Raw genomic sequence first — 21,971 nt, 5'->3', positions numbered from 1 at the left:
AATATTTAGAACTGGAAAATACAGTAAGTCAAATATTTAAAAATTTACAGAAAGAGTTCAAGCACATGATGGAGATGAGAAAGGAAAGATTTTGTGAACTTGAATATAAATAATAGAAAGTAAGCGATTTCAACAATATAAAGGAAAAAAACACTGCAGAAAAAATGTGAAGAGAGATTCAAGAACATGTAGAACAATATCAAAAGGTCTAACATTCATCAGAGTCCAAGAAGGAAAGGAAAGGAGAGCAGTGCAGCAAAACAATTTTAAAGAAATAATGGCTTAAAACTTTTTAAATCCCATAAAAGACAAAAGCCTAGAGATTCAAAGAGCTCAGCAAATCACCAACAGGATAAGACAAACAAAATCTTTATCCAGGCATATCACAATCAAACTACTGAACACTAAAGACAAAGGATTAAATCTTGAAAGAGCCAGAGAAAAGTGACACATTTCTACAGAGGAACAATGACAAAAATGATTGGAGTTCTCATCAGAAATAATAGAGGCCAGTGAAAAAGAAGGAAATCTTACCCTTTGCGACAATATGGATGGACTTGGAGTCTATTATGCTAAGCAAAATAAGCCAGACAGAGAAAGAAAAACATATTACTTCATTCATATGAGGAATCCAATGAACAATGTGAACTGAGGAATGGAAGAGAGGCAGAGAAGGAGTCAAAGAGTCCAGAGGGAAAGGGGTCAGAGACCAAGGGGATCGTGGTGTCTTTTCCTTTCAAAGAAAGGAAAGACATTAGTGAAAGTATATACACATAACACAGAGAGATAGAGGGCAGGATAGTAAATCATGGAGGGAAGGGGGGAGGTGGTGGGTGAGGGGGCAAAGGGGATATCAGGGAGAACACGGGTGGGGAGATATTCGGGGGACACTTGTACCTATGTAAACACACAAGTAAAATCAATAAAATAAAAATAAACAATAAACAATAGAGGCCAGAACGAAATAGAATATTTTTTAACTGCTGAAAGAAAAGAACTATCAACTCAGAATTCTAAATTCAGCAAAATATCCCGAAGGAATTATGGTGAAATATGACATTTTTAGATGAAAAAAATAAGATTATCTATTGCCAGCAGACCTGCTCTAAAAAAATTGCTAAAGGAAGTTATTGAAACAGAAGGGAAATGATAGGAGCAAGAAATCTGGGATAGGCCCTGGCCGGTAGGCTCAGCGGTAGAGCGTCGGCCTGGTGTGCGGGGGACCCGGGTTCGATTCCCAGCCAGGGCACATAGGAGAAGCGCCCATTTGCTTCTCCACCCCTCCCCCCCGTCCTTCCTCTTTGTCTCTCTCTTCCCCTCCCGCAGCCAAGGCTCCATTGGAGCAAAGATGGCCCGGGCGCTGGGGATGGCTCCTTGGCCTCTGCCCCAGGCGCTAGAGTGGCTCTGGCCCCAGCAGAGAGATGCCCCGGAGGGGCAGAGCATCGCCCCCTGGTGGGCAGAGCGTTGCCTCTGGTTGGCGTGCCGGGTGGATCCCGATCGGGCGCATGCGGGAGTCTGTCTGACTGTCTCTCCCCGTTTCCAGCTTCAGAAAAATACAAAAAAAAAAAAAAATCTGGGACAACGGTAACAAAAAAGAACAACAGAAATTTTAAATATTTAGGTAAATATGATAGGCTATTACTCTCCTAATGAATTATCAAATATTTTTGATGATTTACAGCAAGTTTTATAACATTACTAATGGGTTTTTAATATACATAGACGTGATCGGACTGATCCCTAAGCCCATCTGCTTCCCACTCTGAAAAGAACTGTTTATTCTCTCTCTGCTCATCATGTCCTTTCTATGCCATGTGGCTTCTACTTCTTTATAACTTCTGTTTTCTATGGTCATCTTGGTCCCTCTGGGATCTATCCATCTTTGCTTCTACGGCTCACTGCCTGATTCTCTCTGTATTTTCCAAGTCAGCACACACGTCTTAGGGAAAACCTAGCCCTGCTCCTTCTGAACTGGGGAGTAGTTCATGCAGGTATACCTCTCAGGCTGCTAGACAACTTTGTCTGTCCCTGGGTGAGTGGCCACCTGTGTCTGAATACCAGTTTCATGTTGTGTAAAGCACGTCTGCTCAGCTTCCCCTTGGCGAAAGCTGTGGAGGGGGCTGATTTCCTCATATGGGAGTAAAAGGCATGATGATTGCCATTTGGACACACATCTGCGCTAAACTGTTAGTCTGAGAACCATGCCATATACTTTCACCCCTCTAGGCTTTTTTATCGTCTATTCCTTTATCTGGGATTCTCTTTTCCTCTTCTCTGCCTAGAAACTTGTATATGTTCTTTAAAACCCAGCACAAGGACTGAGTCAGTCACTCCCTCCCTCCCCAGTCTTCACTGTCCTCACAGACAAGCTCTGTTCAAGCATTTACTGTGCTGTTTGACACTGCTTGTCTATGCTTTGTCTTCTCAGCAAGCTCCCCAGGGACAGATTCAGAAGATACACTTTAGTTTATTCCCACTATCAAACACATTCATCCATGCATTCAGTGAGTCATTCAACAAATATTAAATGTGCACTGTGAGTCACTGGACCGGCACTGGGATGCATAAAATAACACATTAGAAAACAAAGACACAGTTGAAAAGAACAAAAAAGGCAAAAATTGATTCTTTCAGTGTATCAGTATAACTGATCAACTGCTGGCAAGATTGATCCAGAAACATAAATTTACACCTGACTAGTGATGGTGCAGTGCAGCATTGACCTGGAACACAGAGGTCCCAGGTTTGAAACCCAGAGGTTGCTAGCTGAGCGCAGGCTCATCAACATAATCCCAAGGTTGCTGGCTTGAGCCCAAGGTCATTGGCTTAGGCAAGGGGTCACTGACTTGGCTTGAGCCCCCCTGTCAAGGCCTACTTGAGAAGCAATTAATAAATAACTAAACTGAAGCAACTATGACTTGATGCTTCTCACTGTCTCCTCTATCTTTCTCCCTTTGTCTCTCCCTCTCTCTGCCTTCCTGTTTCTCTCAAAAGTCAATTTGTAAAAAGTTTAAAAAAAAAAAGAAATTTACAAACAACCTTATAAGCTGTGAAAAGGAACCATAATAACAGCTGCTGCAGATAATAAAAGAATATCGAGGCCCTGGCCGGTTTTCTCCGTGGACAGAGCATCAGCCTCACGTGTGGACATCCTGTCTCGATCCCCAGTCAGGGCACACATGGGAAGTGACCATCTGCTTCTCTTCCCTTCCCTCTCCCCCTTTTCTCTCTCCTCCCCTCTTGCAACCAGTGGCTCCATTGGTTCAAATGTCAGTCCTGGGCACTGAGGAGAGCTCAGTTGGTCTCAGCATCAGTCCCAGACAGAGATTGCCTGGTGGATTCCTGTCAGGGTACATGGGGAGTCTGTCTCTCAATCTCCCTTCCTCTCACTTAATTTTAAAAAAAAGAATATTGAGAGAACTATATGGTAATAAATTTGATAAAACATTTTTAAATCCTAGAAATGCTAAATCTGACTGAATAATAAAAAACTAGAATTGCCCTGTAACTACTAAGGAATGTTACTATGCATTTTAAAATCTTTTCATGAAAAACCATAGTTAGGTTCAACAGGTAAAATTCTATAAAACACTCTAGAGAAATATAATTCTGCCCTGGCTTGTTGGCTTAGTAGTTGTAGAGCATTGGCTCAGGGTGTGATGTCCCAGATTCGATTTCTATTCAGGGCACACAGGAGAAGCAACCATCTGCTTCTCCACCCTTCTACCTCTCCCTTCTATCTCTCTCTTCCCCTCCCACAGCCATGGTTCCACAGAATAAGTTGGCCCCAGGTGCTGAGCATGGCTCCATTGCCTCTACCTCAGGCCTAAAATGGATCCAGTTGCAACAAAGCAACACCGCAGATGGGCAGAGCATCGCCCCCTAGTGGCTTGCTAGGTTAATCCCAGAGGGACACATGCAGGAGTCTCTCTGCCTCCTGCTTCTCACGTAATAAAAATACAAAGAAATAAAGATACCAATTCCAACCTTACATAAAATATTCTGTGTTACATAAAATAACACAGAATGAAGAACACTGCCCAATTTACTGTTTGGGGAAATTATATATAGTCTTCTTAACAAAAAAATGACAAGGATAGCTCAAGAGATAATTATAGGCCAATCTTATTCATGAACACAGATGTAAAATATGTAAACAAAATAAGCATACTGGATTTACAATGCATAACTCAGTGTCTATTTTTCAAAAATATAAAGTTGACAAGATTTAAAAATGTATGTAGATGCAAAGTAATTCAAATAAAAATCAGAGGTTTTATTTATGGAATTCATATTTATTTGTTGATTTTTAGAGAGGAAACAGAGAGAGAGGAGAGAGAAAGGGGGGTTGAAGCTAGAAACATCTACTCATAGCAGTTGCTTCCCGCATGTGCCTTGCCCGGGCAAGCCGGCAGTTTCGAACCAGCGACATCGTTGTTCCTGTTCAACGCTTGATCCACCACACCACCACAGGTCAGGCTGATCTTAATGTTTATATGGTAGGCCAGGAGCCCAAGAAAAGTCAAAGCAACTCTAAAGAACAAATTGGATGAATATGTCATCTATGGAAGGCTGTATAGTCATGTCAGTGAGGTATAACTACTGGACAGCTAAGAAGTAGTCTCATTCATAGATACCAACTTCACTTATGTCGGTATTATAGATTATTAGGGAGAATGGGCTTTTCAATAAACAGTGCATTGACAACTGATTATCCAGCTAGAAACAAAAATAGAATTGACTTCTATCTGCCACTATATTAAAAAGATCAGTTTCACTATTTAAAATTTTTTAAATCACATTGCCTGGCCTGTGGTGGAACAGTGGATAAATTGTCAACCTGGAATGCTGAGGTTGCCAGTCGAAACCCTGGGTTCCCCAGGTCAAAGCACATATGGGAGTTGATGCTTCCTGCTCCTCCCCCTTCTCTCTCTCTCTCTCCTTTCTAAAATGAATAAATAAAAAAAAATCTAAAAAAAAAAATACCCAAAAACATCAATGATAATATGATGTCATTATATAATGATTTTGTGATAAATGGAGAAGGCAAAATTTCTAGAGGGAAAGAAAATGTGTCATGACTAGATAATTGATTTCTCTAGAATGTTAATTTCAAGTTAAAGATCATTCTATTAGGGAAGAAGGAATAAGGACAATGCCTCATGCTAGTGAGAGGTTTAGGTAGGGAAGTCAAGAGGAGAAAATAGAACCATAGCAAGTCAGACTGAGGAAAATGTAAATACCAGGAAGAAAATACCAACTATGGTGTTGGCCTAAAGTATCTGAAGGGTGAACGATCTGGGCTCAGACAGTGATACTGTTCTCTATGCGGCTGGGCTTCAGGTATTCATAGGGAAGGTCTAGCTGCTCATTTCGGGCCACGATTTCCCTTTCCAGCTTGTCCAGATCCATTTGAAATTGTCTTAAAACAGCCTTTGGCTCAGGACCTGAGAAATATTCTTCTTTGTGATGTCCCAGGGGTACCTGAAGCAGAAAAAAAGGATCAATCATCTTCTATTCCAAGAAACAGGGACCCAAACTCCAGTCCCTCACCCTAATGTTTCCCTGTTAGTCATCAGCCCCCACAGTGTTCCAGGGGTCCCCTCTCACCATATCTGTGTGTGGCCGACTCAGGAGCCATGTGATGGGCATTTGAATACAGCTCTGCTGGACATCAGGTAGTGAGCCCATCATTGTGGCCATTGTGACATCTTCCTTGCTGGTGGGTGGGGGCATCCGCATTGAGAATGGAGTATTGGGGACCCAACCAAACCAGTCAAACTGGGGGAGGAAGAATCTGGAGTCACTCAGAAACTCTGATTCAGGACCCTAGACCCCAACTCTCTCCCGGAAGTGTCTGCTAGCCCAGACACTTTCTCTCAGAGACCAGGCTTTCAACTGTCCGTACCTGGCCCTGATTGACGGCCCCGTGCTGGGCAGAGCATGTGAAGATACACATGGTAAGGAAATGGCAGAGCTGAGCCCGAGACTGGAAGGATACAGGGAAACCTAAAAAATGAGCAAAGTTTAGACACCATAGTTACAAAGGAGATAAGGAAATAAATGCTGATGTCTTAACATGTCCATGTGTTAGAATTAGTGTTTATGCATTCACTTTTTCAAAAAGTATTGAATTACTCTTTACCAGACACTATATAGGCATTGGGAATATGCTGGTTGGGAAAACAGACTATAGTAGGAAAGAATGATAATAAATAGAATCAGTAAAATTAAACACAGTATGTTAAGACAGTAATAAGAATATGAGGGCCCTGGCCATTTGGCTCAGTGGCCTGGCGTGTGGAAGTCCTGGGTTAAATTTCCAGTCAGGGCACACAGAAGAAGCGACTACCTGATTCTCTACCCTTCCCCATCCCCTACCCCCTCTCTTTCTCTCTCTCTCTCTCTCTCTCTCTCTCTTTTTCTCTCTTCACCTCTCGCAGCCATGGCTTGATTGGTTTGAGTTGATCAGCCCCAGACACTGAGGATATCACCATGGATCCTCCACTTTAGTTGCTAAAAATAGCTCAGTTGCGAGCATGGCCCCAGATGAGCAGAGCATCAGCCTCAGATAGAGGTTGCCAGGTGGATCCCAGTCGGGCTGCATGTGAGAGTCTGTCTCTCTATCTCCCCTCCTCTCGCTTAAAAAAGAATGGAAAAAAAGAATATAAGAAAAGCAGGGAAAGGAGATCTGAGAAGTCAAGGAAGAGTAGTTGATAATTTAGTACTGGCTCTGCTGCTGACTAACTGCATTACCTTGGACCAATGGCTTAGCCTCTCTGAGCTTCTATTTTCCTATGAAAATAAAGATAATAATAGCTACCTTATAAAGACGATGATGCATATAAAGCCCCTCAGTACTCTGTAGCTATGGTTACAAGGTGGAGAGTGGGGAGGTCTGACAGGCTGGTTGGTCAAATACCCAGTTTTCAAAATGTGGTTAAAAGGCATAGGATAAGAGTAGACATCCAAAAAGGAAAATAGGCAAAAGAGTAACAGGCTTTTCCTAAAGGAGGATATCCGTATGGCTTCTAAACCTGAGAGAAATTACTCAGCTCTACTGATCATCGGGAGAATACAACTTAAACTCATAATGTGATAACACAACATCTTCACCAACATGACTAAAGTATTTTTTTCCAAATATTTGAGAAGATATAGAGCAACTATAACTCATACTCTATGGCAGGAGTGCAATTTATACAACCACTTTGGAAAACTATCAGAACCTACTAAAACTGAACATGCACATATCCTACGATACATCAGTTTCACTTCTGGCTGCATACCCAACACAAATGCACACACAACAATGTTCACAGCAGCAGTGACATTAATAGCCTCAAAATGGAAATAGCCCAAACACCCACCAAAAGGAGAAAGGGAAAAAGGCCTGTGTCATATTCATGAAATAGAATAGTATAAAATGAGAAAGATGAACTACATGCCTTAAGTAACAGCATGGGTAAATTTCAAACATCTGTTTGTACTTTCATTTATGTAAAGTGCAAACGGGTAGAACTAACCTATGTAGGATGAAGTGGTTACCTTTAGATGGGCAAGGACTGGAATACAATACAAGGAGGTTTCTGGGGAGCTGATAATGTTCTTTGGCTAATTATACAAGCATGTCACCTTACTAAAAATTCAAGTTGTATAGCTATGATTTATAACAACTTTTCTCTAGGTTTATTATAATGAAATTTCCACTCTCCCGAAAGTGGTTAAGAATACCCCTATCATTCCCAGAAAGTAGTTTTAGATATCTGGGCTATAATACAGAAAAAGAGAAGTCATAGTCTCATGTTGGTGCTGAGAGGCTTCAAATCAACTCTCTCTTTCCACTCAATTTACAACTGAGGTGCTGCTCAGGAGTTTAATGACCTGCCGTCAATATTCTTGCTGATCACACTGGGAAGTAATCTCAAAGAGTGAGGCATATGATCACAATCATTTTACATTGATTGCCTTACACATGTTTTTTGTGTGACAGAGACAGAGAGAGAAACGAACAGGGATAGACAGGAAGGAACAGAGATGAGAAGCATTAATTCTTCATTGCAGCACCTTAGTTGTTCATTGATTGCTTTCTCATATGTGCCTTGACCAGGGGGCTATAGTGAACAAATGACCCCCTACGAAAGCCAGTGACCTTGGGCTCAAACTAGCGACCATGGGGCTCAAGCCAGAGACCCCGGGCTCAAGCCATTGACCACAGGGATTTGACCTGGGTCCTTTGCATCCTAGTCTGATACTCTATCCACTGCACCACCGCCTGGTCAGGTGCCTTACACATCTTTTGACTCTGTCACATTCATTATTTAATTTAGGACAAGTATTATATTTGCATTAGAGAAAACATATTGAAAGTGTGAAAGAATACACGGCTTATTCAAGGCATAGGTCTGGAAAGAGAAAACCTTCACCCACTGCCTTTATCGGAGGTGCTGAGAGAGTGATGGCAAAAAGGGCACCGTGAAAACTGAGGGAGAACTCAACAGATTCAAGAGATTAAAGTTTATATTCCAGGAAGTATTACAAGTGCTCTAATGCGGCTATTTCTGGGGAAGAAGCAAGCAAGAGGAGAGCTGATGAGGTGCTGTTGGGTGGATGGGGAAGGTATGGCCTCAGATACTTGCAGGTAAGACTCCACTTCATGGTATGGGCGTGGCTTACTGATGTGTACATCCCCAGGGGCTGGTTTAAGTAATAGCTCTTAGCTATGGCTTGTAGTCATCACACAGAGGGATTCAAGGTATTGGCGTGGAGTGTAAAGAGGGAAAGTGTTATGGGACCATTCAAAACAGTCCCGGTTGGCCCATGTGTGCTAGAGAGAGGAATATGAACCTAGTAAGAGCTCAAGAAAGGCTTTGTCTTTCTTATGGATAAAAATGCGGCAGGAGAACTAAAGGAGTGCACTTTTGCCTAAGAAACTTGAATCCCAATGATCGCAAATGCTGAGTTTGGGTTTAAGTCAAAATATATACAGTATAGAGACTATAATTAGAAATGACCTTGTACTGTGGCAAGTGTGCCATATGTCCATGTCCTCTGTGTGCTAGAGTGTAGCAGGAAGGAGGAAAAGAGAAGAAAATTAGGGTGGCTGTCATGGGCTTTGGTGGGAATAATCTCCACACTTATATCCTTAGGTAAGGGAATAGATGACCATTAGGAGAGAGCCTGGCAGGGCCTGGGCAGATTCCTCACTGGCTCTGGTTCTGGCCTTACTGAGCCCCATGGCAGTTCAGGGGCATCTGTGAAAAGGTATGGGGGTCTCTGAAGATAATCCTTGTGTTTCTAGAATTGTTCTGAGTCTTAGGAGGTAGGAAAGGGATCCAAATGCTTTATAGGTGGAGGAAGAAGGGGTGATGAGGGTTAGGGGCTGGGGTCACGTCCCCAGAACTCAAGGCTGAGAAGGGGCTCTGGACAGAGTGTCTGAGGAGCTCCCCTCTCTGGGGAGGGATCTCACCTCGGTCCTGGGCCTGGCACAGCCCCACCTCAGTGATCTCTCGACACCAGGCCTGCAGCTCAGGGTTCCCTCTCACGACATCATCCCCGGGGTAGAAGAGGTGGACGATCCCTTCCACGTACCTGCCCAGAGGAGGGAGCTGAGCTCCTGGAGAGCAGCAGGCTGTGGCCTCTGAGCACTACTCCTTTTCTGTGCCCTCTGCCCAGCTGCCTCTCGCTGTGTCTCAGTATAGATCCTTCAAGACTTGCCTTATGGGACGTTGCCCAAGTTCCTTCTAAACACTAGCTTACTAAGGAAGGAAATGTGGATTGTTACTTTTAAGAATTCTGTACATGACTGATAATCCCTCTTCCTAAGAAAATCCCTGATTCCACCAGATCCATGTTTTTCCCACCCACACACTTTGGCTGCATACACTGTCTATTTCAGTCTCCCCATCTTCAGATCCTACCCTCAGTCTCCTTACTCTCCCTCATCGCTCCCAGGATCGAGTCTTCTGCTCCTCCAGTCTGGACCTTCTTGTTTCACGTTCCTTTTGCCCCATGCTGACCTTAGGCCAAAGCCCTGTCCTCCCTCTCCCCAATGCCCTTCATTCTCAGCTCCCACTCTCACCCACCGGGCAATGATCTCCCAGAGCCGTAAAGCATCGTGGGCATAGAGGGCACTTGGGATTCCCAGCAGGCCCCGGTCAGCCAGATCATCAGGAGGACAGAGCGAGCGGTAGGTCAGCTGAGCCATGGCACGACGGATCAACTGAACATGGCCCCCGCCACCTGTGCTCACTGCCTGGGACAAAACAGATGAGAGGCCTTGAGGAAAAGGACAGAGCATAGTATACAAAATGTTCAGTTGTGGGGCTCTCACATTTAAAGACACAAATATAAAGGGATATACTTCTGGGTTTAAGAGTCAGGGTATTCACATAGGTTGGTCTAGAATCATTACAACAACAGAAGGTTATACAGAGTTGGCTAATGAGGTGGCCCCACACTCCATTACCTCCTACCTTATCAAATATCCCTCCATCTGAGATGAGTTGGGACCGTGCGCGGGCATTGATCTCCATGGTGTAGTGGGTGTGTGGGATCAGGAGCTGGATGGAGAAGATGGGAGGGGGTGGTTTATGGAGGACATGGTTGGGTCCTTCCATGTAGTGTGTGGCACTCAGCATGGTGGCCTTCTCTCCTGGAAGTGCCCTTGCAGACTGCTCTCCTTCTGCTTCCCTGGTCACCCAGTATCATGTTCTCCTATTGTCCTGGAGTTGAGCTTTGGAGTCTGATTAACTAGGATTTAATCTACACTTTGCCACTTAATTTGATACCTGACTAAGATAATAAACCCTTTAAGGGTCCACCTCTTTATCTGTTTACAGGGAATGACAATAGGGTCTTTTATCACAGGCACTGTAGTGATGCTTATGTGTATAATATGTGAGTATTTAGTCCACTGCCTAGCACACAGACATCCTTGAATAGTAGCTGTTACCATTACCGTTATTATTTCCACCTTGAGTGTAGGTGTCCTATGAGAATCAGCTCTTTAACTTTTGATTTTTTAAAATAACATTTCTATCTTGCACATCCCTTACAGTTTTTTTTTAAGTAGGAGGGAAGATAGAGAGACAGACTCCTGCATGCGCCCTGACTGGGATCCACCCCACAACCCCTCTGAGCCCAATGCTCCAATCAATTGAACTATCCTCAGTGCCTGAGGCCTACACTTGGACCAATGAAGTCACTGATTGTGAGAGGGGAAAAGAGAGAAGGGGAAAGGGAGGAAAAGAGAAGTAGATGGTCATGTCTCATGTGTGCCCTGATTGGGGATCCAACCCTGGATGTTCACACGCCAGGCTGACACTCTAACCACTGAGCCTACTGGCCTGGACCTAAAATAACTTTTCTATCATGCACATCCTTACAGTTTAAACTAATATTTCTATTAATTTTTCAAAGCTGCTTCTCCAATCTCTAGCTTTATTACTCTAGCATTTTTTTAATTGGAGGCTGGGAGTTGGGGTGGAGAGGGTACTTGCAGTCAGAATTAGAGGAATCATATTGATCTATCTTCTTTACCAGCAGAGGGGCTGTTGTGAAATCTCCTCTTGCCACCAACGGGTCACTGTCGGTTAGGCCCCCTCTCTCCTGCTTTCCCTTGGCCGTTAAGAAAGGCCGTCTCATCCTCATACGCCTTTCCTGTAGTCACAGACAATGTTGTCTGTTCCTGAGGTGGAGGAGTCATGAATTATTGGTATTTAAGAGAGCTAGTGATACCACATGGAGGGAAAGACACAACTGATATCACTGGTGCCAACATATCAAACAACTCGCATTGGTCTGAAACTCCAGAAAGATCGTCAAGGGTGCTGAGTTTCACAGCTCAACGTCCACATGAGGAGAGCAGGTACCAGAAAGTAAAGAACTAATAATAATAATAATAATAGCAAGAACTATATTTTTTGTAGCATTTAGCCTTTGTCATGCTGTTCTGTTGTCTCTCATCAACTCTACAGTAGAGCTCCTATGATCCACATTTAGAGATGAGGACAGTGATCACACATCTGGAAAGTGCGGAGGGGAGAAGTTGGGATTCAGACCCCAGCAGTCCGAATGCAGGGCCTGCACGGGCAGGTAACCTTTATGAAATGGGCAGGCTTAGCCCTCCTGGTGGCCTGATAACAACACATCTGTCTGCCTGGGGATGAAGTGGTTATGCTGAGGCAGACAGGTGCAGAGAGGATGTCAAGGGATTTTGTAGTGTAGAAGAGGGTTTAACCACTAAGCTACACAGAAGATGGCGATGCAAATACATCATAAAATCAATCAAATCCAAGATCAATGAATTCTACAATATTAATGTCTACCTTGTCTATGTTACCCCAGAACCCAAAGGGGTCACTGCTACCAATGGACAGGTTTGGGGAAGAAAGTGAGGACTCCAGGAAGAAACATAATTCTGATATTCTACCTAGCGTGTGCTCACATATCTGGCTCCACTTCAAACTCCATGTACCTAAAACTGAACATCTCATCTTTGACCTCACATTGGCTTCTTCTGATTTTATTGTTCTGAAAATTGTTCATAAGCATGCATTATCTTTGCTCCTGCTTTTATATACAAGGTGTCATCAATATTTTTAAAACATTTTTAAAGCAAGGTCAAGGCTATTTTTCTGCCCTCTGGCTAGCAATAGATTGCAGGCTCTCTGTTTGGTTGAATGACAACATTCTGGATCAGTACAGCAGTATCTACCAGGTGGGCTCCTACCTGGTGACCTCTGAGGTTTCCTCTCCCATCTTGCACCCAGGTGTGCTGCAACTACTATTTCCTTTCATCACAAAGCCATTGCATTTTCCTTACCAGTTACTTAACTACCATGTAATGCACTGCTGATTGGGTGGGTTAAATAACCTCTTGGGCTGCTCTTTTATCCCTTTAATCCTCTACTTCATGATTCCTAAGTTGCGGTAGAACATCCTCTGTATAAAATATAGTGTTTTTTATTTCATGAATTTGACTCCAAAGACAAGGGAAATAAAGGCAAAGATAAATGAATGAGACTACATCAGACTAAGAAGCTTTCACAGCAAAAGAAACTGACAACAGCCTGACCAGGAGGTGGCACAGTGGATAGAGCATCGGACTGGGATGTGGAGGACCCAGGTTCAAGACCCTGAGGTCACCAGCTTGAGCGCGAGCTCATCTGGTTTGAGCAAAGCTCACCAACTTGAGCCCAAGGTCACTGGCTCAAGCAAGGGGTTACTCGGTCTGCTGAAGGCCCCCAGTCAAGGCACATATGAGAAAGCAATCAATGAACAGCTAAGGAACCGCAACGAAGAATTGTTTCCCATCTCTCTCCCTTCCTAGCTGTCTGTCCCTCTTCTGACTTTGTCTCTCCCACAAAAAAAAAAAAAAAAAAAAAAGAAACTGACAACAAAACAGACAGCCAACTAAATGGGAGATGATATTTTGAACAACAGCTCAGATAAGGAGCTAATATCCAAAATATATAAAGAACTCACAAAACTCAACAACAAACAAGCAAGCAAACAACCAATAAAAAAATGGGAAGAGGACATGAACAGACACTTCTCCCAAGAAGAAATACAAATGGCCAACAGATATGAAAAGATGCTCATCTTTACTAGCTATTAGAGAAATGCAAATCAAAACTACAATGAGGTACCACCTCACACTTGTTAGATTGGCTATTAGCAACAAAAGAGGTAATGATTTCCAAGGCCGGCCCCACAAAGTGTCCCGCAGACTCTGACCAAGCTCACAAAAATTAGAGGATCAGAAAACGTGCTAATAGATACTCCAGGACTTTCAGCATTTTGTCTAGTGCATTTTCAGCAATGAAATAAAAGTTGGTTTAGTATCTCATTTGCATAACTAAACTTTGTTTGACTTGTTTGCTTTACTGATGTCCTTATTTAATAAAAATAAATCAAATGTTCAAAAAAAAAAAGGTAATGATAAGTGTTGGAGAGGCTTTGGAGAAAAAGGAACCCTCATTCACTGCTGTTGGGAATGTAAATTAGTACAACCATTATGAAAGAAAGTATGGTGGTTCTTCAGAAAATTAAGAATAGGCTTGACCTGTGGTGGCGCAGTGGGAAAAAGCGTCAACCTAGAACACTGAGTTTGCCGGTTTGAAACCCTGGGCTTGCCTGGCCAAGGCACATATGGGAGTTGATGCTTCCTGCTCCTCCCCTTTCTCTCACTCTCTCTCCCCTCTCTCTAAAAATCAATAAAATATTTTTTAAAAAATTAAGAATAGAACTACCATATAACCAGCAATTCCTCTACTGAGTATATACCCCCAAAACTCAAAATCATTGGTACATAAAGACACTTTCACCCCCATGTTCATCACAGCATTGTTCACAGTAGCCAAGACATGGAAACAACCAAAAAACCCTTCAATAAAAGACTGGATAAAGAAAATGTGGTACATACATACTACGGAATACTACTCAATCTTAGGAAATAATGACATAGGATCATTTCTGACAATGTGGATGGACCTTGATAACATTATAATGAGTGAAATAAGTAAATCAAAAAAAAACTAAGAACTGTAATATTCCATACATAGGTGGGACACAAAATTGAGACTCATGAACATAGATAAGAGTACAGTGGTTAGTGGGGGAGGGGAAGGGAAAAGAAGGAGGGGGAAGGGAGGGGAGGGAAGGGGAGGGGAGGGGCATAAAGAAAACCAAATGAAGGGTGACAAAGGACGATTTAACTTTGGTGATGGGTATACAACATAATCGAATGTCAAAATGACATGGAGGGCCCTGGCCGGTTGGCTCAGCGGTAGAGCGTTGGCCTGGCGTGCGGGGGACCCGGGTTCGATTCCCGGCCAGGGCACATGGGAGAAGCGCCCATTTGCTTCTCCACCCCCCACTCCCCCCTCCTTCCTCTCTGTCTCTCTCTTCCCCTCCCGCAGCCGAGGCTCCATTGGAGCAAAGATGGCCCGGGCGCTGGGGATGGCTCCTTGGCCTCTGCCCCAGGCGCTAGAGTGGCTCTGGTCGCGGCAGAGCGACGCCCCGGAGGAGCAGAGCTCGCCCCCTGGTGGGCAGAGCTTCACCCCTGGTGGGCGTGCCAGGTGGATCCCGGTCCGGGGCATGCGGGAGTCTGTCTATCTCTCCCCATTTCCAGCTTCAAAAAAAAAAAAAAAAAAAATGACATGGAGATTTTTTTCTAAATCTATGTGCTCTAGTTGACCAATGTCACCCCATTAAAATTAACTGTCTAAATAAAATTATTAAATAAAATAGTTTGCAAACATCAAAAGAATAAAAACAAAATAAAATATAGTGTTTTTTGTTTTGTCTTTGATTTCAAACTCTATTTCTTGATACTTTTCTGTGGTTATTCTGGTACCATCTGTCTCCACAATTAAATACAAACTCTTTGAAAGCAAAGTAATACTTTTGTCTATCAAATTATTTCCTACTCTATAATAGACTCATTGCTAGAGAATATCAGAGCAGCCTTACAAGAAGTACTGATTAAATGCCAAGTGACTTGACTTAATACAATCGATGGGATCTCTCTGTATTATCTCTTAAAACTACATGAAAATCTACAGTTATCTTAAAATAAAAATAATTTAAACATTAGAAATAAAGCCACAAGGCTCAAGGTCCTGATACAATCATCTCTTCTTCTCCATTCACAAATTACTATCAAGATTTTTGTTACAATAAAATGTACATCACTCAATCAGAAGAAGCTTTGTTAACATGTTCCCACCCACATAGCTTAAACTGTTTATTTATTTATTTATTTATTTTTAGATATTTTCTTTATTCCTTCAAATTTATTGTTAACTTTTTATTATTATTATTTTAGAGAGGAGAGAGAGAGGGAGAGAGAGAGAAGAGAGAGACGGGGGGAGGAGCTGGAAGCATCAACTCCCATATGTGCCTTGACCAGGCAAGCCCAGGGTTTCGAACCAGCGACCTCAGCATTTCCATGTCGATGCTTTATCCACTGCGCCATCTCAGGTCAGGCGGCTTAAACTGTTTAAATCCTACATAGCGGTTGGGTTGTTTCCTTTCTCTGAGATGTGAGAAAGATGAGACACGGAGGGGAGAGGATATACCTTGAAGAGAGGGTGCAGCCCTGGGAGGCACCTCATGGTGGCCACAGCGATGACCTCAGCCAGCAAGTGAGTGTTCAGAATGTGATATTGGAGCTCGTGAAGTTGGAAATCTGAACTTCGGACCCAGATCTTTGCCAGGAGCCAGGCTAGTGGAGGATCTGAGGGCAGGAACAGTGGTGGGGTGGGCGAGCTGGGGTTGGGAGGCTGGATCTGCAATAAAGAGAAATTAAGCATTCATTGACCTCATCATATGTTAGACACTATGCTTAACACTCTGGGGAAACTAATGGCTAAGATTATATCCTCCCAGGGAATTATAATCTAGTAGGAGGAATGAAGATTCTTATCGTTGGCCTCTCAATACCTGTGGGAGCATGTGAGTGTCAAGATGGTCGGGATCATAGCAGGAGGAATTGGAAAGAGGGAGTCCAGTATGACTGTAACAGTGGTTTAGGAGAAACCTGACGATGGTCTGAGTCAGGATGGTAGAATAGGAAGAAGCTGAACTTCTGAGATAACTGTCAGTTCTCAACAACTGGTTGGTGAGAACAGTAAGGAAGAAAACACATTAAACCAAAGAGAGAAAAGATGTCTAAGAAAGAAGGGGTTTTCCACAGATTCAAAGGTCAGATAAACATTGAGTAGCCTTAGCATGGGAATCAACAGAGACCACTATGACTCTCAGAAAGGCCATTTCCGGTAAGTAATGAGCAGACTGCAAGGTAGGAAGAAGATATTGGAGACGAGGACAGGCAGCTCTTACTGAGTGCAGCCGGGGTGGGGGACAAGAGCCAGTGGTCTTTGTGTTTTGGCAGAGGTTGGGGTGAACACAAAGCAGTGTTGGGAGGAGGAGGCCCAGGCCGCCTCACCTGGATGACCATGGGCAGCAGCTTCCCACTGGGTTCCATCTTCAACATGACGAGGGGGGCAGCCAGGTACTGCTTCTCTCCTCGGATCACATTGGCTGGAATTCCATCCAGTAGGATGAAGTCAGCTTCAAAGAGGGAACCCTTCTGAGGAGACGAGGAATGTATCCATGGTTACAGTTGAAAACATACTTCCACAGGGCCCAAGCAAAGAAGAAGAAATATAAAGACATTCAGAACAGTTTCTTGCCATTTTCCTACATCAGTACCAAAGTCCCAGTGGCAGAACTGAAGGAAGCTCCAGCACATCAAGTTCAAGTCCTCTCATCTTACAGGGAGGGATAAGACCCCCTGGAGGGACTCTTCCCTAGTGACATGTGACTTGTCTGTGGCAGACGTAGATTTAGGATTGGGTATTTCAGTTGATTCTATACCACAGGTATGCTGGCTCTTCCCTTGTCAGGTTGTCCAAGCTCCTTGCCCCGACATCTCCTAAGGGTCTATTTTATTGACTAGATTCAGCCTCAGTGCATTTCCCCACATCTTTATTATATGCGGCTTAAGTGTCTGTTTGTCGCCGATAGCTTATTGGTTGCTTGCGTAACTGTACTAGCCAATGGGGTGAAGTTGCCACGGCATTCAAATAGTCCCGCCTTCTGGCATGCCACCTCACAAATTGAGGTTAAAGATTGGAGCAATTATTATGCTGTTAAGAAATCTTAACACCAGAAGGGGTCTTTGCAATGGTACAAGACTAGAGGTTCTCCAATTGAAAAATAATGTCATAATAGCTAAGTCTTTGACTGGCTCCTCTCAAGGTGAAATACATGTCATTCCAAGAATTGATTTGGCTCCATCTCAAACAGGGTTGCCGTTTCAATTGAGACGTAGACAATTTCCTGTAAAACTTGCCCTTGCTATGACCATCAATAAGTCTCAGGGCCAAACGCTTAAGCGTATTGGCATTTTTTTACCTGAGCCTGCATTTGGACACGGTCAAATTTATGTTGCCTGTTCAAGAGTTTGTGAAAGAACGAACGGAAAATTAAAAATAATTGATGGTCTTCTGCAAGGCAAGCTTAAAAATGATGGAAAGATCTACATAAGAAATGTTGTGTACAAAGAGATCTTTGACATGTGAATTAACATTTTATTATTTAAGTCACCTTTATTTATTGAACTAGCAGTGGCTCTTAAGAAATGTACCGCCAGTGGTTTCCTTCATTGCACTCTACTTTAAGCAATTAAGCAAGTAGAAGGGGAAAACCCCATGGGGCACTAAGCAAAGGGGTGTCCTCGCCGCCTGCCCTGGGTAATTCAGTTTGAATTAGCAGACACCTTTGCACAAATCATTTTAATTACAATTTATAATATCTAGAACAGCGGTCATTTCGTATGACCGCCAGGCTTTCTAGTACTTTATAAGCAGAGGACTCTGCACCCAGGGACAGTGGGTTAGCACAGCCTCCCTTCCCTGACTCACATTTGGTTCCTGCCCTTCACCACGTCTCCCCACACAGACAAGGAGAGAACAGTGTAGGGAGGGAGGAGGTACCTGGAGTTCTTTCTCCAACTGGGCCTGAAGCTCCTCCATCCCCAAGGGCAGCACCAGCCGGGAGGGCAGAGAGGTGGAGCGTCTCAGCAGCATGGGGTTGGCACCATTGAGGAACTGGTAGCCGAAAAGCTCATCATCCTGCCAGCACCGGTGAACCTTCTCTGTGAGATTGGAGTGGATGGTAGGAAGAGGATACTCACCACAATCCAAGGTCCCTCTCCTCCAGACCTTACCCCAGGGATTTAGTCATGTGATGACTCCATATGCAGCCTACATATTTTCATTCATGAGGTTTCTTTGGGGACTACAGAGTGTGACACACAGCTCATACTCCATAGCACCTTAAAAGGGCCATCAAGGTGTTATGGAGAACTGAGGAAACCACTGACCAGCCAGGGCAGTCTTCGGTCCCCAGAAGATCTGATTAAAATCTTCCAGTTTGTTCCAGGAACTCAGGAGGGTGTAAACATATTTGAAAGCAATTTCCATAATCCTAGAACAGATATCAAGAATGAAACCATCAATTTACCAAATCCTCCCTATTTCTGGATCTACCAGCACCACCCCATTCTGACCATTTCCTCACCCTGCCATCACTGTCCATTCATAGTCCAGCCTCTTTGCCTCGTGGAATCTCATATTTAGAGGGAGATCATCCTTACCACCTGCAGCTATTGACAGGGGTAACCCTTCCTTCCAAGTGGCCCAGCTAGGAGATGGGGACAAAGGGTAATGAAGGGCGTAGAAGTCAGTGATGGAGGAAGTTGTCAGAAAAGGGGGGTGCAATTTGGAGGCTTCTAATAGGGTGGTCACCAGTAGATTTGCTGTCTTTCCTCCAGTTCCTTTTCTCGATGCTTCTGGAACACATCCAAGGTATTGGTTCCTGCCAGGCGGGCTGTGGAGACATTAAGACAATTGACCTCAATACTTTGTACAATAGCATGCTATGCCCTGGGCTTCTTACAATCTCCTGTTTTTTAATTGTATGGCATCAGAATCTTTTTGCCTTTTTTTCTACCTCTTTCTCTCCTGCTTAATTCCCTAGTCATTTATCTTCACCCACTCCCTTTTCTTGATTTCACTCATATCAGATCTCACATTTGTCCTGAGAGGATAGTCCCCTTTTAGATAACCCATTGTACCCTTAACTCAAATTTCTCTATCCCTGTTCTTCATTATCAATGAATTTCATTTTTAATCAGCTGAAATGTCCACACCTGTCCTACGCTATCCATATTTACCTCGTTAATTTCCCTATCCTGGTCCTCTAATGTGCACACCTTAAACCTGTTCTCCAAAATAACATATTTCAAGTTAGGTACCCCTCTGACCTCCTGTATCTCCACCATCACCTGTTCCCTGAGATAAGACAGTCTATGTGTGCCAAACTCAAAGCACTGTTTCCACATCGCTATCTGCATCCAGCTTCATCTCACCTACCCTCCACATCACAACGTTTATAGCTAATAGCCAACTTCATCATGCCCTCATCTGTACTTATGCCTGCTTGTTTCTCAAAGACATAGATTACATGTTTCCAGTCTTAACTGTCATGCACTTCAATTGTCTCTCATACTTATTTCCTAAGATAACAGATTCTGTATTTGCTGTCCTCATTCACCCCTGCCCTAGTCAGGGTGCTTCCTGCCCTCACAGATTCTTCCGTTGTTTTTTCTACCACAGCAGCCCCTGCACATCATATCCATGTGCTTCCCTTACCTGTGTCCTCTTGGGGGTCACGCCCACCATCCCCTATTCCATGTGCTAGCCTCACCTGTCCCTGCCCTAACTTGTTCCCAGACACTAGAGATCTTTCCACTTGACTTTGGCTCGTCTGCTTTCCAGCATTGCTGCAACCCCATTCCCTGTGCTCACTTCTAGGGAGGTGGGATCCACACATCACTTAGCTCCGGATCCAGTCCCACTTCCAGCCTTTTTAATTCTACATGTAACCTACCCCCGTTTCCTGTCTTCTCGACCCTTCACCTGCGGAGCAGCCACTTTGTCAAGCCCTTTGGACCTTCCTCAGTGCTGTCCCCTGCCTCCCGCTCCACCCCCAGGAGTCCCGAGACCCTGCGCCCACTTCCTTGAGCGGCCCTCACCGGTGCCCTCGGGCAGGGTCAGCACGCCCTCGCCCTGTACCCAGCGGTAGCACGGGAAGGCGGCCTCCTCCGCGCTGGCCCCGGGGCCCCGCACGGTGATGCGGTCGCAGAACCACGCGTCGTCCACCAGGCAGTGCTGTTTGCGCAACTTCACGAACTGCAGGGGCCCCAAGTCGTCCGGAACGTCGTGCTCGAACTCCTCCACCTGTGGGGACCGGAACCCGCTGAGACTTGGTAGCGGGGACCCTGGACAGGCCGTGTTCCCTGATGGAGGGCGTCTTCTGTGGACTCTGGTGACAAAGCCTCCTGCATTCCATCCTCCCAACACCACCAGGAGGTCCCACAGCACCGGGAGGACCGGGCCGAGGGGCGCGGGGCGAGGCGCGCAGTGTCCTGAACTGAAGGCTGAGCAGCATCTCCTGCGCCCTCCATCACCTGAGCCGTCGCCGCCTTCGAGCTCTCAGAAAACCTAACCCCCTTGGAGCTCAGATTCCATAATGACACAGGCCTGAGGTCACTTGGTAAAGGAGGGGAGGTAACGGTCAAAAGGAGGGGCAAAGGGGTTGAGCCCGGCTCGGGCCTGGCTCTGACCCTCACCCACCGGGCAGTCGTCCCTTCTCCCTGGAAGTCCCAGTCGGCACCGCAGCGCCGTCTCTGGTGCCAGCCTCCAAGTCCCGCCCGCCCTCACGCCGCTGGCCCAGCCCCGGACCCGCCTGAGTCCCCGCCTCCCCCGTCCACCTGGCCCGTCGTCGGGCGCAGCTGCAGCTCCAGCTCCGCCTCCCCGCGCGCCCCGACCAGCCACAGCTGCACGCGGTTGAAAGACCCGGACAAGACCCAGGACCCGGTGGCCACGCGGATGCGGTAGCGACCCATGGTAGCGGGTGGGCTCGCCTGGGTGTCAGAGGTTCGGTTACTGATACCAAAGACTCCGCGGGCAAACTTGGTCTTATCGCCTGCAGGACAAGACCAGGGCTTAATAAAGCAGGACTCTGTGCGCCGCCCACTGCAGGATTGGTCCCCACCCCACACAAACCAGAGCCTGGGATTAGCCCATAGGGCGGGGAAAGGCGGACTGCCCTGCCAGCGCGGGGCTGAGCAGTGGGCTTGGCGGAAGATGAGGAGCTGAGCCTGGGTGTGGGAACACATGAAGAGGGGCAGGGCGAATCCACTAGAGTTTTCCTTCTAGACTCTCCGTCCCCACCCCCTATTGCCAGCCCTCCCCCATCCCGGTCTAAGCACCCCTTCCGTTTTAATACCATTTTCTGAAGGGGTCCTGGGGGCCAGTCCTTTTTCCTGCTGGCAGTGCCTGGTGCCCCTGGGCGAATGTACCCCTGTCTCTTCACCTACCAGGTCTGGTTGCCGA

General features: G+C 45.1%; 1 protein-coding gene across 1 annotated transcript; it reads right to left on the bottom strand.

Moving 5' to 3' along the window:
• Positions 1-4,221: 4,221 nt before the first annotated feature.
• LOC136323493 (polyunsaturated fatty acid lipoxygenase ALOX12-like) lies at positions 4,222-21,561 on the bottom strand. The gene is made up of 14 exons (XM_066255337.1): positions 21,347-21,561; positions 20,609-20,813; positions 19,320-19,401; positions 19,093-19,215; positions 18,896-18,999; positions 18,507-18,667; positions 16,955-17,098; positions 16,086-16,295; positions 10,476-10,562; positions 10,086-10,255; positions 9,470-9,591; positions 5,909-6,009; positions 5,611-5,781; positions 4,222-5,484 (listed from the first exon to the last, which is right to left on the bottom strand). The coding sequence occupies exons 1-14, from the start codon at positions 21,479-21,481 to the stop codon at positions 5,305-5,307; spliced, it is 1,995 nt and encodes a 664-aa protein (XP_066111434.1). The 5' UTR covers positions 21,482-21,561; the 3' UTR covers positions 4,222-5,304.
• Between the last annotated feature and the right edge of the window lie 410 nt (positions 21,562-21,971).

Source organism: Saccopteryx bilineata, chromosome 2 (assembly GCF_036850765.1).
Source record: "Saccopteryx bilineata isolate mSacBil1 chromosome 2, mSacBil1_pri_phased_curated, whole genome shotgun sequence".
NCBI classification, from domain to species: domain Eukaryota; kingdom Metazoa; phylum Chordata; class Mammalia; order Chiroptera; family Emballonuridae; genus Saccopteryx; species Saccopteryx bilineata.
This window is presented reverse-complemented; position numbering and strand designations above follow the sequence as displayed.